Here is a 14,565-nt window from a genome sequence, read left to right on the forward strand (position 1 = left end):
TTTGTTATCGCACAACTTTTTAACATCTGTATGCTGTCCACTTTTGCAGTAAAGAATAAAAGTACTTTTATTACATTCTCTGTTGTACATTTCTTTATCTATAGTTGTGCCCTCTATCTTGCTGTAACCGTACATCATATGAAGAAGCTTTCCCGTTGACATCATCAAATAGATTTAAAAGCTAAGGATTTTGATCAGGTCACCTTTTACCCTTTCCTTCTTCTAGAGGGGACAAATTTAAGGCCTCTAACCTTTCCCTGTAATTCAGCTTTTTTAATCATAGTACAATCTTTATGATGCTCTCTTGTGGGTGTGTTAAGTGCGTGTGTGAGAGTAGGCACGTTTATGCCAGAGTTTAGGCTAGGGAGTCAGACTGTTCCAATCCAACCTTGCATTAATCACACAGAAAACAACGAATGCTCTCGCTGCCACTCAACAGAAAATTTCTTCTTGTAAGATTAACAAGATAATTGGATAGTATTGAGTTTTCTTTACAGATGAAAGCGATACATGTGGAGGTTAAATTTTTCATATGTTTACATGCATATATATGTAGTATGAAAGTCAGTAGGTAGTATGGTAAGTAAATGTTACTCTGGCACCATGTTCCCAGTGCTGCCAACGTCCGGCCCCCGCTTTGGGAAAGTTTTGAGTATCGTAAAGATAAATAAAATGGTTAGATATCATCAGCCTATACCAGTTTATATATATATATATATATATATATATATATATATATATATATATATATATATATATATATATATATACAAAACGTACCCTATTAGACGCAATGAATGAAAAAATCATTTGTCGTGCCGGTCTGCTCGTTCCTCAACGCTGTAAATGTCACCATGTGATGTTTCTTCCTCTTTTTCTTTAAACAATTATTTTTGTGTGTAGTTTTACTTTTTGCTTGGCTTTCCCTTGAAATATATAGTTAACAAGCATTAGATGACGATCGAAGAAAAAGTTTCATAATGTATTGTTTATGATGACCGATATTAAACTTATCAAAATAGTATCGGGTGTTTGGCCAGGGTGGGAGATGGTTATGACACATCCCGCATGTTCGTCCTTCGCTCATGGAGCTCTGGGCTGTACCAACATCATTCACGAGGACACTGGTACACATTTGGTAGATACATTATTACGTTCTATAGTCGGAAGACACAAGCGCTTCCTGCGAGATATAAGTAGCGCGAACGGATTCAGTAAACGAGAGTATCACATATCTCACCTATAGGTTGGCATTTGTAAGGTCACAGAACGATTATGATTGTTGTTATTGTCCATAATGATATTCTTCGTGTGCCACCACAGTGTTACGTAAATTATGATGTCGAAAGAGGCTTGGGTTGTTGTACCTCAGGGACGCCCTTACCTATGTTTCTGCATGCAGTATATCGATTGAATTTTATTAGATTTATTGCTGTACAAAATACTTTTATATATGGAAAATTCAGAAAAAAAAATGAATTTTGATTATTGAAATGTTATAGTGCAAATAGTTATACATAAGGGTTGCAGTAAAATCATTTAAATATTTGAATAGTGGCAAGAAAGGCATGGAAATGCGCATCAGCCATTTAAAGTTAAAATCCCCGGGTTTGCGATTCACTAATAAAAAGATTATTTATTACAGTTTCCGGTAATCTTTAATTTTCAGCATTAAGCATAGTTTTACACAAGCGAATACCTATAAATTTTCTTTTAGGAAACGACTTTGAAGTAATAGCAAGTGAATAACTTGATAATTCTCGTGATCGCACCATATTTGGAATTTTCTCCCATCTGCCGCTGGTATGGTACCCGGTATATTTTTGCTGTGTTTACGAGCTTTCCTAATAGTTATCATGACTGGATTTAGTTGAGAAAGTGCATCAAGTCCTCATGGTTGGCGTTGTGTATAGTGAAAGATAAATTAAATCGTAGGTATTGAAGTAGAAGGGCCTGACAAGGGGTACCTCAGAAGACGCATTCCATAGCTGACATCGGCCTTCTAGGCTTTGGCGCATTTAAGTTGTTACATGCCAAAGTCTTATCCTTGCTACTCGCATTTCTACAGGACAATTTTTAGATTAAGGAGACAGCACGGGTAGTGTCCATGATGGTGAGGCTGCAAATGTCAGATGTATGACGTAGGTGTGGGTAGGGCACCGCCAGCCACTGTCAGCGAACATGATGTAATGATCGTCAGGTTGTTTTGGCAGTCATTGGCACTGGTGTGAGTAAGTTGATTTCTGAATTAGGTTGTGGTAGTAGTAATTGGCACTGGTGAGAGTAGGTTGATGTCTGAGTCTCGTAACGGTGGCAGTCATTGGCATTGGTGTGGGTAGGTTGATGTCTGAGTCAGGTTGTGGTGGCAGTCAGTGGCTCTTGTGACACTGCAGAGGGTGAGTCGTTGATTTGATGAGGTTGTTGTGGTAGTCAATGGCTCTTGTAGCACTGAAAAGGGTTGATTGATTATTATCAGGTTGTGGTGGTAGTCAGTGGATCCTGTGACTGGTTTGATTTTGGAGATAGTTTTACACTTGTGTTACCCCGTCTCGAACTGGGCGAGTTTGTAGGGGCATTTAGTGGCTCGTCTGGCACTGGTAAAAGTCTTTTGGGGATTGGGTGAGGTTGTAGTGGCTGTTATTAGCTCTAGTAACACTGGTGAAGGTATTTTGATTTTGGATGCAGTTGTATTGGCAGTCATTAGCTTTTGTGACACTGGTGTTGATAGTTTTTATTGAGTCACTGGCACTGGTGAAGATAGATTTGTGATTAGGTCTATTTGTAGTATATGTCAATGGCTTTGGTGGCACGAATTAAGGTAGATTAGTGATAGGCTAGATTGTAATAGTAGACATTGGCTCTTGTTGTGCTGGTGAAGGGATTTTGGTTATTGGGTGAGGTTGTGGTCAGTGGCTCTTGTAACTAGTTAAGGTAGATTGGTGATTTGATTAGGTTGTAAAGGCTCATGTGTCACAAAGGATTACATTAAGTCAAGGATTATCTGTTTTTGTGTTGGTCATTGGCTTGTGTAAAAGATTATGAGCGTAGGGTATTGTCTCATAGTATGATGATCATGTCTGGTTGCATTAACAATGCTTTATTACTGATTACATGGTTATGTCTTTGCTTTGTACTGTTACTCTGGCTTGGGGATGTGATGTAATGATGATGTCAGTTTGTTGCAGCTGGTACTTGTTCATATGTCACTTGGTACTACAGTCTGATGTAGTTTTTCTCCAAAGCCATAACTCAGAATTGTGTCTGTACTTTTGTTGTACTCTTACTGTGACGTGTTGTGTTTGGGTTACATACCAAGTTAAAGGTGACATCGTTGTCGAACCATTCCAGTTAGTGTCCTCTTGTATGTAAAGTATTTCCAAAATATTGTCTTTTGGGTTTATGTATAGGACTTTGAGATATTTAATTGCTCTGATGTATAATAGTTACAAAAGAGTATTGAGTCAGTAACAGGCCTTTTCTCATATCTTTGAATTGTTATTCCAGTTTCCCAGTATTTGGCATGAGTGTAACTTTTAGCCAGATTTTTCAACAAAGTTCACAAATGATGTTAAGAACTGGTTGAAGTAACATGTAAGCTGGAATGTGTTCAAGAATTTATCCTTGGTCGTAATAAATGTGGCAGGACAGCCAAGCTAATGAATTCTTTTCCTGATTTGTTTCATTACATTTTTTTTTTTTTTTTTGCATATTCTCATGGAATCTAAAGTATTTAATCAAGCCCCTTGTGAGGAATGAACTCCATGTTGTTTGGTGGTAATTCATGGTAGTTTATGGGAAGATTGGTGTTGGAGTAGTTGGCATGGGTGAAGGTCTTGGGTGTGACGTGTCAGGAACTCAAACTCCTGGCTTGCTGCCCATCTGCCACAGTCTGGGTAAGCTGCCGGCCACATGGAGGTGGCTCACAGTAGTGATATTTTGTGATGTTTAGTGCCTCAAGATTTTGATTTTTGAATATCATTAGAAAACTAGTAATTGATTATCTATATGTGTTGAAAGTAACCTGATTTGATTCTTTATGGAAGGCTGAAATGAAAAAGTGTATGTGAAGAGGACAGTGATCTGTGAAATGCATGTTTGATGGAAACCAGAATTAATTAGTAAAGTTACACAATTCTTTTTGTGATTGAAAATGGTGAAGAGAAGATAAGTCCATTTACTGTACTCAGCCCTGATTGCCATAACAGTTAATAGCTTACTGTGTATCAGGTGGCAGCATAAAGTAAGGTAGGCTTACATGTTGGCTTATTGTTAAGAAGCAGGCATTGGTAGGAGTGCATAGTATTCCCCATAGAATGCCGCCTTTGGTGAGTAATCAATCTATATTCATAATTTCATTTAAGTTTCATGCTTGTTTCAGTGTTAAAACATGTCAGAGTTGCCATTTGTTATTGTGACTGTATATTTGATATTTTGACGTGTTACATATTACAGAAATCTTGAATTGTTCACATTGTAGTATGTTGGTAAAAAAAGATTAGCGGAAAAATATTGTCCTGTATATCATTTTGTTAGGGTGTCAAAAACATGAATCCTGCATTCAAATGAAATAGAGAAGTGAATGTATAATGCTGGCATGATTTTGTTTGACAAATCAAATTGTAGCTGATACAATTGCTGAGTGGCCTCTGTGGTTGGTCATGTATGTTTATAGGTACATGTGTGCATGAAAGCATGTTTATAATATCAGTAGTTATCCCTGCTACTTTTATTTTACAAAAAATGCAAAATTGATGTGGGCTACCCTTGGGATGCTTTTCATTGATCAAGGAATGTTGACCTGTAATGTTACTGTGAGCCTGATTTTATTTTTATGTATTTATATGAAAATGTTGTATAGTTTAGAATTTTGTGGTCAAAGAAATTTTAGCTCATGACATTTATCATCTTTCTCTTGACATTTAACAATTGTATTGCTTAAGAGATATGTGAGTTTGGTAGTTAATGTGTGATAGGTATGTATTTGAATGTTTTAGATCGTATTTCTCTTTGTAAGGTAGGTTGGGAATGATGTGAATAAAACAAATGACAGGTTTGATTAAAGATCTTATTCCATATGCAGTAAATGGGCTTTTGATTTGTTTGGTCAGACTTATTTGATAATTAGGGGCCTTAAATGATTGTGGTTTTCATGAGTGAACGAACTGTACCACAATGTGTGTTTGTCTTGGGGGAGGTAACTAGTTGCATATACCCTTTTATGTTGCATGAACTTGTTGGTGTTAAAGAAATGCATTATTAGGGGAGATAGGATTTTGGAAACTAGTACTGATTCTATATAGTACCATGAAAATATTGATCATAATATTTATTACTTGCTTCATAAAAATTGTGTGTAGGAAAGTCTTGAGTGTTAACTGGGGTCCCTTGGGAGCCCCACGGTAATCAATCCTTTTTGTTTGTTGGGCCTTATATCCTGTTTACCCTGCAGTACTTTTGTATTTTTATAATTTTTGATTAGGATTAAGAGGTTAAGACAAAATTTGGCGAAAAGACCCATTTTAGGAAATGGGAGTTGCTCTGAGTTTTGGGTTCTTATGGATACAGATGGAACCCAATTTCAGATAGCAACCTCAAAACTATATATATATATATATATATATATATATATATATATATATATATATATATATATATATTTATATGTAATATTTTTTCATACATATTCTCTATTTCCCACGTGAGCAAGTTAGTGTTAAGAACAGTGTACCAAGCCTTAGAGGGAATATCCTCACCTGGCCCCCTTCTCTGTTGCTTTCTTACTTTTTTTTTTTGAAAAGTAAGAAAGGAATTTATTTGATATCGTGCTCAATTGAACGTGTGATCAAATAAATTCCTTTCTTACCTCAGGGAAATGAAACACAATAAGTTCCCAAGTGCACTTTTGTGTGATGATCCCATCATCAAGGGAGATACGAGAAAGAAATATAACAGGTGATATACAACAAAAAGACATAGCTAGGATGACATTTGGTAAAGAAGTGACTTGTTTACCAAATGGCGTCCTAGCTACATTTTTTCATTGGGTATCAACTGACTGTTATATTTCTTTCTTGTCTCTCCCCTGATGACGTGATTTTTACATGAAAGTGCACTTGGAAACATCGTGTTTCATTTCCCTGTGGTAAGATTGCTCAAAATCTTTTTCACTCCATCCCTCCACCTCCAGATTGGTCTCCTGCATCTCCTTGTTTCATCCATCTCTGACACTTGTATATATTTATTTTGCTTTGTCGCTGTCTCCGGCGTTTGCGAGGTAGCGCAAGGAAACAGACGAAAGAAATGGCCCAACCCACCCCCATACACAATGTATATACATACACGTCCACACACGCAAATATACATACCTATACATCTCAATGTACACATATATATACACAGACACATACATATATACCCATGCACACAATTCACACTGTCTGCCTTTATTCATTCCCATCGCCACCTCGCCACACATGGAATACCATCCCCCTCCCCCCTCATGTGTGCGAGGTAGCACTAGGAAAAGACAACAAAGGCCCCATTCGTTCACACTCAGTCTCTAGCTGTCATGCAATAATGCCCGAAACCACAGCTCCCTTTCCACATCCAGGCCCCACACAACTTTCCATGGTTTACCCGAGATGCTTCACATGCCCTGATTCAATCCACTGACAGCACGTCAACCCCGGTATACCACATCGATCCAATTCACTCTATTCCTTGCCCGCCTTTCACCCTCCTGCATGTTCAGGCCCCGATCACACAAAATCTTTTTCACTCCATCTTTCCACCTCCAGTTTGGTCTCCCACTTCTCCTCGTTCCCTCCACCTCCGACACATATATCCTCTTGGTCAATCTTTCCTCACTCATTCTCTCCATGTGCCCAAACCATTTCAAAACACCCTCTTCTGCTCACTCAACCACGCTCTTTTTATTTCCACACATCTCTCTTATTCTTACATTACTTACTCGATCAAACCACCTCACGCCACACATTGTCCTCAAACATCTTATTTCCAGCACATCCACCCTCCTGCGCATAACTCTATCCATAGCCCACGCCTCGCAACCATGCAACATTGTTGGAACCACTATTCCTTCAAACATACCCATTTTTGCTTTCCGAGATAATGTTCTCGACTTCCACACATTCTTCAAGGCTCCCAGGATTTTTGCCCCCTCCCCCACCCTATGATTCACTTCCGCTTCCATGGTTCCATCCGCTGCCAGATCCGCTCCCAGATATCTAAAACACTTTACTTCCTCCAGTTTTTCTCCATTCAAACTTACCTCCCAATTGACTTGACCCTCACCCCTACTGTACCTAATTACCTTGCTCTTATTCACATTTACTCTTAACTTTCTTCTTTCACACACACTTTACCAAACTCAGTCACCAGCTTCTGCAGTTTCTCACATGAATCAGCCACCAGCGCTGTATCATCAGCGAACAACAACTGACTCACTTCCCAAGCTCTCTCATCCCCAACAGACTTCATACTTGCCCCTCTTTCCAAAACTCTTGCATTCACCTCCCTAACAATTGTTACCCCATCCATAAACAAATTAAACAACCATGGAGACATCACACACCCCTGCCGCAAACCTACATTCACTGAGAACCAATCACTTTCCTCTCTTCCTACACGTACACATGCCTTACATCCTTGATAAAAACAGCTCTGACACATGTATCCTTTTTGTCAATCTTTCCTTACTCATTCTCTCCATATGTCTAAACCATTTCAAGACACCCTCTTCTGCTCTCTCAACCACACTCTTTCTTTCCACACATCTCTTTTACCCTTTCATTATTTACTCAGTCAAACCACTTCACCACTTCCTCAAAAATTTCATTTCTAACACATCCACCCTCCTCCATACAGCCCAGTCTATAGCCCATGCCTCGCAACCATATGATATTAATGGAACTACTATTCCTCCAAACAAATCCAATTTTTTTTCTCCAATATAATGTTTTCTCCTTCCACACATTCTTCATTCCTCCCAGAACCTTCGCCCTCTCCCACTCCCACTCCCAGATATCTAAAAAAGGTACATGATAGCCCACCGTGGTCACTTTTGGGTTTCTTAAACCTCCACACAGCTTGAGTGATTCATCTTTTGTTTGGGATGCCATCTTTGATCAGTCAATGGACATGGAATCCAATTTGTGATGGGAAATTGTGTGTGTGTAATGGTGCTTGCTATGTGAGCATAAGCTGATGTCAGTAGCACTGGAAGGGTTAGGAAATCCTTCTAGGATCCCCCATAAAATTTTGTAACATTTTATAAGTTATGTCGTTTGATTGTCTTTGTGGGGTCTGTTCCTTGATCACATAATTTATGGAACGACATGTGTCAGTAACTGAATATTATTTCTTCCTTTCTTTAAGGGTATTTACTTCAGAGATTATTTTTACTATCTTCAGCTTCTTCCCATAGTTTAAAGGTCCTTCCATACTTTTGTCTCGTATGGTATTCATGAGTTGGTATACCAAATTAACACATGGTAAATACCTAGTAAAGTCTTGGGGTGGTTTTCTACCTCCACAGCCTAGGTTGGGTCCAGGCTGTTGGATTGGGTTGTTGTTTAATGATTGGTCTCTTGTGTCAAAGATTGTGAGTAAATTATATAGGTAAGTAACTGGTAGCTGTAAAAGCCAATCTGTGCGTCTGTTTTTCTGGCACTAACCTAACACTACACTTATTTTTCGTTGTCTTTTTTGCTGTTCCTATATTTTGTGTTAACTTTTAAGCTTTGCTGTGCATGACCTGTTTGTTAACTTTCAGTGCATCACCTTGCTTATTCAGCCAAAACCCTTCTAACATAAATGAGCATGATTGTCTGTGATTTTTTTAGACAAATGTATGGGTCCTTGCTTGCTCTGGCCCTTTTCTGCAACATGTCATTTGTATGGATGATTGGTTTCCTTGCTTGCAGTGCCTTCTTGTATGGTGCCTTGGTGCCGTGGTGGCATTGTCCTCGGTTGTAAATGCGTGTCATGTACCCCGTCCCTCAGAATGCCTCTCCTGTGCATTGGATACTGGCTCAGGTAAGGTTTTGGACAGCATGACAGTCATCTTGTTACCACCTCAGACCATGTCAACACAAATGTGCTGGTTTACTGGTCAGATCACGAACTGTCTAGAAAGAAAATTCATGCTGTGAACATAATACACTTTTTTGTTGTCAGCCATAAGCAAGGTGATCCATTCAGATTCTTAGATATTCCTCACTGGACATCCCTGAACATTTGCATGAAATCCCTTTTGACTGCAAAGTTCATCTTTCATTCTGTTCTGTATAGATTTTATTCCCTCTTATATATGGTACATTTTCTGTACACCTTTCCCCATTGTATTGCAGGAGAGCTTGTGTAGAAAATCTCTACTCTCCACATAACTTACACTTATGCCAGTATCTTCATTGATGCATTTTGACCTTCCACCATATACTATGGCTTCTACATCTGTTACCACTTGGTGCATTGAGATATTTACTAATTCAAGCTTCATTTCTTTTTCCAAAAAAGTCCATACCATCATAGTACCCCATTTTATTTTTTATATATTTATTTATTATACTTTGTCGCTGTCTCCCGCGTTTGCGAGGTAGCGCAAGGAAACAGACGAAAGAAATGGCCCAACCCCCCCCATACACATGTATATACATACGTCCACACACGCAAATATACACACCTACACAGCTTTCCATGGTTTACTCCAGACGCTTCACATGCCTTGATTCAATCCACTGACAGCACGTCAACCCCGGTATACCACATCGCTCCAATTCACTCTATTCCTTGCCCTCCTTTCACCCTCCTGCATGTTCAGGCCCCGATCACACAAAATCTTTTTCACTACATCTTTCCACCTCCAATTTGGTCTCCCTCTTCTCCTCGTTCCCTCCACCTCCGACACATATATCCTCTTGGTCAATCTTTCCTCACTCATTCTCTCCATGTGCCCAAACCACTTCAAAGCACCCTCTTCTGCTCTCTCAACCACGCTCTTTTTATTTCCACACATCTCTCTTACCCTTACGTTACTCACTCGATCAAACCACCTCACACCACACATTGTCCTCAAACATCTCATTTCCAGCACATCCATCCTCCTGCGCACTACTCTATCCATAGCCCACGCCTCGCAACCATACAACATTGTTGGAACCACTATTCCTTCAAACATACCCATTTTTGCTTTCCGAGATAATGTTCTCGACTTCCACACATTCTTCAAAGCCCCCAGAATTTTCGCCCCCTCCCCCACCCTATGATCCACTTCCGCTTCCATGGTTCCATCCGCTGCCAGATCCACTCCCAGATATCTAAAACACTTCACTTCCTCCAGTTTTTCTCCATTCAAACTCACCTCCCAATTGACTTGACCCTCAACCCTACTGTACCTAATAACCTTGCTCTTATTCACATTTACTCTTAACTTTCTTCTTCCACACACTTTACCAATCTCAGTCACCAGCTTCTGCAGTTTCTCACATGAATCAGCCACCAGCACTGTATCATCAGCGAACAACAACTGACTCACTTCCCAAGCTCTCTCATCCCCAACAGACTTCATACTTGCCCCACTTTCCAGGACTCTTGCATTTACCTCCCTAACAACCCCATCCATAAACAAATTAAACAACCATGGAGACATCACACACCCCTGCCGCAAACCTACATTCACTGAGAACCAATCACTTTCCTCTCTTCCTACACGTACACATGCCTTACATCCTCGATAAAAACTTTTCACTGCTTCTAACAACTTTCCTCCCACATCATATATTTTATTTTTTATGCTAACCTTTTCTTTCATGCAATGTACTTTACCCCCTCTTAGTTATCTTTTTGTAATTGCGCCCAACCTAACTGTGTATGCTGTCCAGATAATTGCTGTGATTTCATTCATTTGCCATTACTTTTTAAAGAATGCATGCTTAACATTAATTAACACTGAATGCATTATGATTTTGGTCTATATTTCTTTAATTTTCATAAAATTTTGGAAGTTTGCTTGACTCTCAAGACATACTTGCAAAAATGCAACTCTTATGTAATCTTATAGCAGCTTCATCTTCTGTTTGTTGAGCCGCTTATCACACTTATTTCTGATGTTAGTTGAACCACCTTACTCCATTGGGGTCAGATCTGTGTTAATTGCATTATTATATTTTGTATGGTTATCTTTATAACCCTATTTATATATTTTTTTTCATACATATTAGCCATTTCCTGCATCAACAAAGTATCATTAAGAACAGGGGACTGAGCCTTAGAGAGAATATTCTCACTTGGCCCCCTTCTCTGTTCTATCTTTTGGGAAAGTAAAAACTGGAGGGGAGGATTTCCAGCCCTCTGCTCCCTCCCCTTTTAGTCGCCTTTTACGACACGCAGGGAATACATGCTAAGTCCACTCCCAGATATCTAAAACACTTCATTCACTTCCTCCAGTTTTTCTCCATTCACACTTACCTCTCAATTAACTTGTCCCTCGACCATAATGAACTTAGTAACCTAGCTCTTATTCACATTTACTCTCAACTTTTTCCTTTCACGCACTTTACCAATCTCAGTCACCAACCTCTGCAGTTTCTCACTCGAATCAGCCACCAGTGCTATCATCAGCGAACAACAACTGACTCACTTCCCAGGCCCTCTCATCCACAACAAACTGCATACTTGCCCCTCTCTCCAAAACTCTTGCATTCACCTCCTTAACCACCCCATCCATAAACAAATTAAACAACCATGGGGACATCACGTACACCTGCCGCAAACTGACATTCCCTGGGAACCAGTCACTCTCCTCTCTTCCTACTGGTACACATTCCTTACATCCTTGGTAAAAACTTTTCACTGCTTCTAGCATCTTACCCTACACACCATGTATTCTTAAAACCTTCCACAAAGCATCTCTATCAACTCTATCATATGCCTTTTCCAAATCCATAAATGCTACATACAAATCCATCTGTTTTTCCAAGTATTTCTCACATACATTCTTCAAAGCAAATGCTTGATCCTTACATCCTCCACCACTCCTTAAACCACACTGCTCTTCCCCAATCTGATGCTTTGTACATGCCTTTACCTCCTCAATCAGTACCCTACCATATAACTTCCCAGGAATACTCAACAAACGTATACCTCTGTAATTTGAACACTTAACCTTTATCCCCTTTGCCTTTGTACAATGGCACTGTGCATGCATTCCACCAATCGTGAGGCACTTCACCATGATCCATACATACTTTGAATATCCTTACCAACCAATCAACAACACAGCCACCCCCTTCTTTTTTTTTATAAATTCCACTGCATTACCATCCGAACCTGCTGCCTAGCCAGCTTTCATCTTCCACAAAACTTTCACTGCATCTTCTCTGTTTACCAAACCATTCTCCCTGACCATATATATATATATATATATATATAATATATATAATATATAATATATATATATATATATATATATATATATATATATATATATATATATATATATATTTTTGCTTTGTCGCTGTCTCCCGCGTTTGCGAGGTAGCGCAAGGAAACAGTTGAAAGAAATGGCCCAACCCATCCCCATACACATGTATATACATACACGTCCACACACGCAAATATACATACCTACACAGCTTTCCATGGTTTAGCCCAGACGCTTCACATGCCCTGATTCAATCCACTGACAGCACGTCAACCCCGGTATACCACATCGATCCAATTCACTCTATTCCTTGCCCTCCTTTCACCCTCCTGCATGTTCAGGCCCCGATCACACAAAATCTTTTTCACTCCATCTTTCCACCTCCAATTTGGTCTCCCACTTCTCCTCGTTCCCTCCACCTCCGACACATATATCCTCTTGGTCAATCTTTCCTCACTCATTCTCTCCATGTGCCCAAACCATTTCAAAACACCCTCTTCTGCTCTCTCAACCACGCTCTTTTTATTTCCACACATCTCTCTTACCCTTACGTTACTTAATCGATCAAACCACCTCACACCACACATTGTCCTCAAACATCTCATTTCCAGCACATCCACCCTCCTGCGCACAACTCTGTCCATAGCCCACGCCTCGCAACCATACAAAATTGTTGGAACCACTATTCCTTCAAACATACCCATTTTTGCTTTCCAAGATAATGTTCTCGACTTCCACACATTCTTCAATGCTCCCAGGATTTTCGCCCCCTCCCCCACCCTATGATCCACTTCCGCTTCCATGGTTCCATCCGCTGCCAGATCCACTCCCAGATATCTAAAACACTACTTCCTCCAGTTTTTCTCCATTCAAACTTACCTCCCAATTGACTTGACCCTCAACCCTACTGTACCTAATAACCTTGCTCTTATTCACATTTACTCTTAACTTTCTTCTTTCACACACTTTACCAAACTCAGTCACCAGCTTCTGCAGTTTATATATATATATTATATATATTTTTTTATATGAGCTGTGGCAGTATAACATGAGCCCAGCTGGCTGCATGCCACGGGGTGCTGATGCTGTGCATACAGGCTGTCCACAGCATCAATTCTTTGTAGCATTCAAAGAGTAATGATGCATTTTTGCCACTCTTATTTCTGTGCTTGTTCCCTCTTGAACCAATCACCATTATGCCTTAGCATCCAAGTTGAACCTGTTCAAGGCACTGAATGAACTTGAACTTGAATATAGTGCTTCAGTAGTTGCTCACCATTATGATGTTAATGAGAGTAAGATCCACATGATTAAGAAAAGTGGATCTTTTGGGGAAAGTCTTTTCTCATCTGTCTATTTCAAAGATGGCATTGCATCTTGGCTAGCTGACATATGTGAAGATGGGGAATGCTTTTCCATTTAGCCCTTCAACATCCAGAACAAAATGTTTCCCTTCCATAAAAATTTGATGGTATCAGTATTAATGAAATTGCAGAAAGTGTCAGGTTCTTTATACATAAGCATGTAATGGAACCAGGTTCTTTTAGGATAAGCTTTGCTGTTACTTGAGTAACTATCATTAGATTTATATTCAAGTGGAGTAAATAAACAACTGAGAGGAAATGCATCTTATCATGAAAGCCTTTTCTCATCTGTCTTTTCCAAAGATGGTATTGCATCTCAGGTAGCTGACATATGTGAAGATGGAGAATGCTTTTCCATTTAACCCTTCAACATCCAGAACAAAAGTTTTCCTTACCATGAAAATTTGACAGTTTCGGTATTAATGGAATTGCAAAAAGTGTCAGGTTCCTAAATTTGTAAGCATTTAATGAAACCAAATTCTTTTGTAGTAACTATCATTAGATTTATATTCAAGTGGAGTTGATAACAACTGAGGAAATGGGAGAGAGACCCTTCTCATTATGTTTACTATGTGTTGGTGCGCAGTAAGCATTAGATAAGCAAACCCCCAATTGATGATAACCTTGATTATGTTCTCAGTGACTCAGTTTAACTCCATGCTTTACGACTGTGAGAAGAGGAGGAACTAAAGCAAGTTTGTTTTGAAAACTTGACCACTCATATGCCTGGATAATGCTGGGAAATTGTTTTTGTTGTGG

General features: G+C 39.4%; 1 protein-coding gene across 1 annotated transcript in view; it reads left to right on the forward strand.

The window, feature by feature from the left end:
• Positions 1–1,772: 1,772 nt before the first annotated feature.
• Positions 1,773–14,565, forward strand: part of LOC139764510 (uncharacterized) — a 64,279-nt gene continuing 51,486 nt past the window's right edge. Inside the window, exons 1-2 of the mRNA XM_071691138.1 lie at positions 1,773–1,803; positions 8,946–9,057. Coding sequence (XP_071547239.1) covers positions 8,998–9,057 — 60 coding nt within the window. The 5' untranslated portion in view covers positions 1,773–1,803; positions 8,946–8,997. The remainder of the gene's footprint in view (positions 1,804–8,945; positions 9,058–14,565) is intronic.

The sequence above is a fragment of the Panulirus ornatus genome, chromosome 50 (genome assembly GCF_036320965.1).
Source record: "Panulirus ornatus isolate Po-2019 chromosome 50, ASM3632096v1, whole genome shotgun sequence".
In the NCBI taxonomy this organism is placed as follows: domain Eukaryota; kingdom Metazoa; phylum Arthropoda; class Malacostraca; order Decapoda; family Palinuridae; genus Panulirus; species Panulirus ornatus.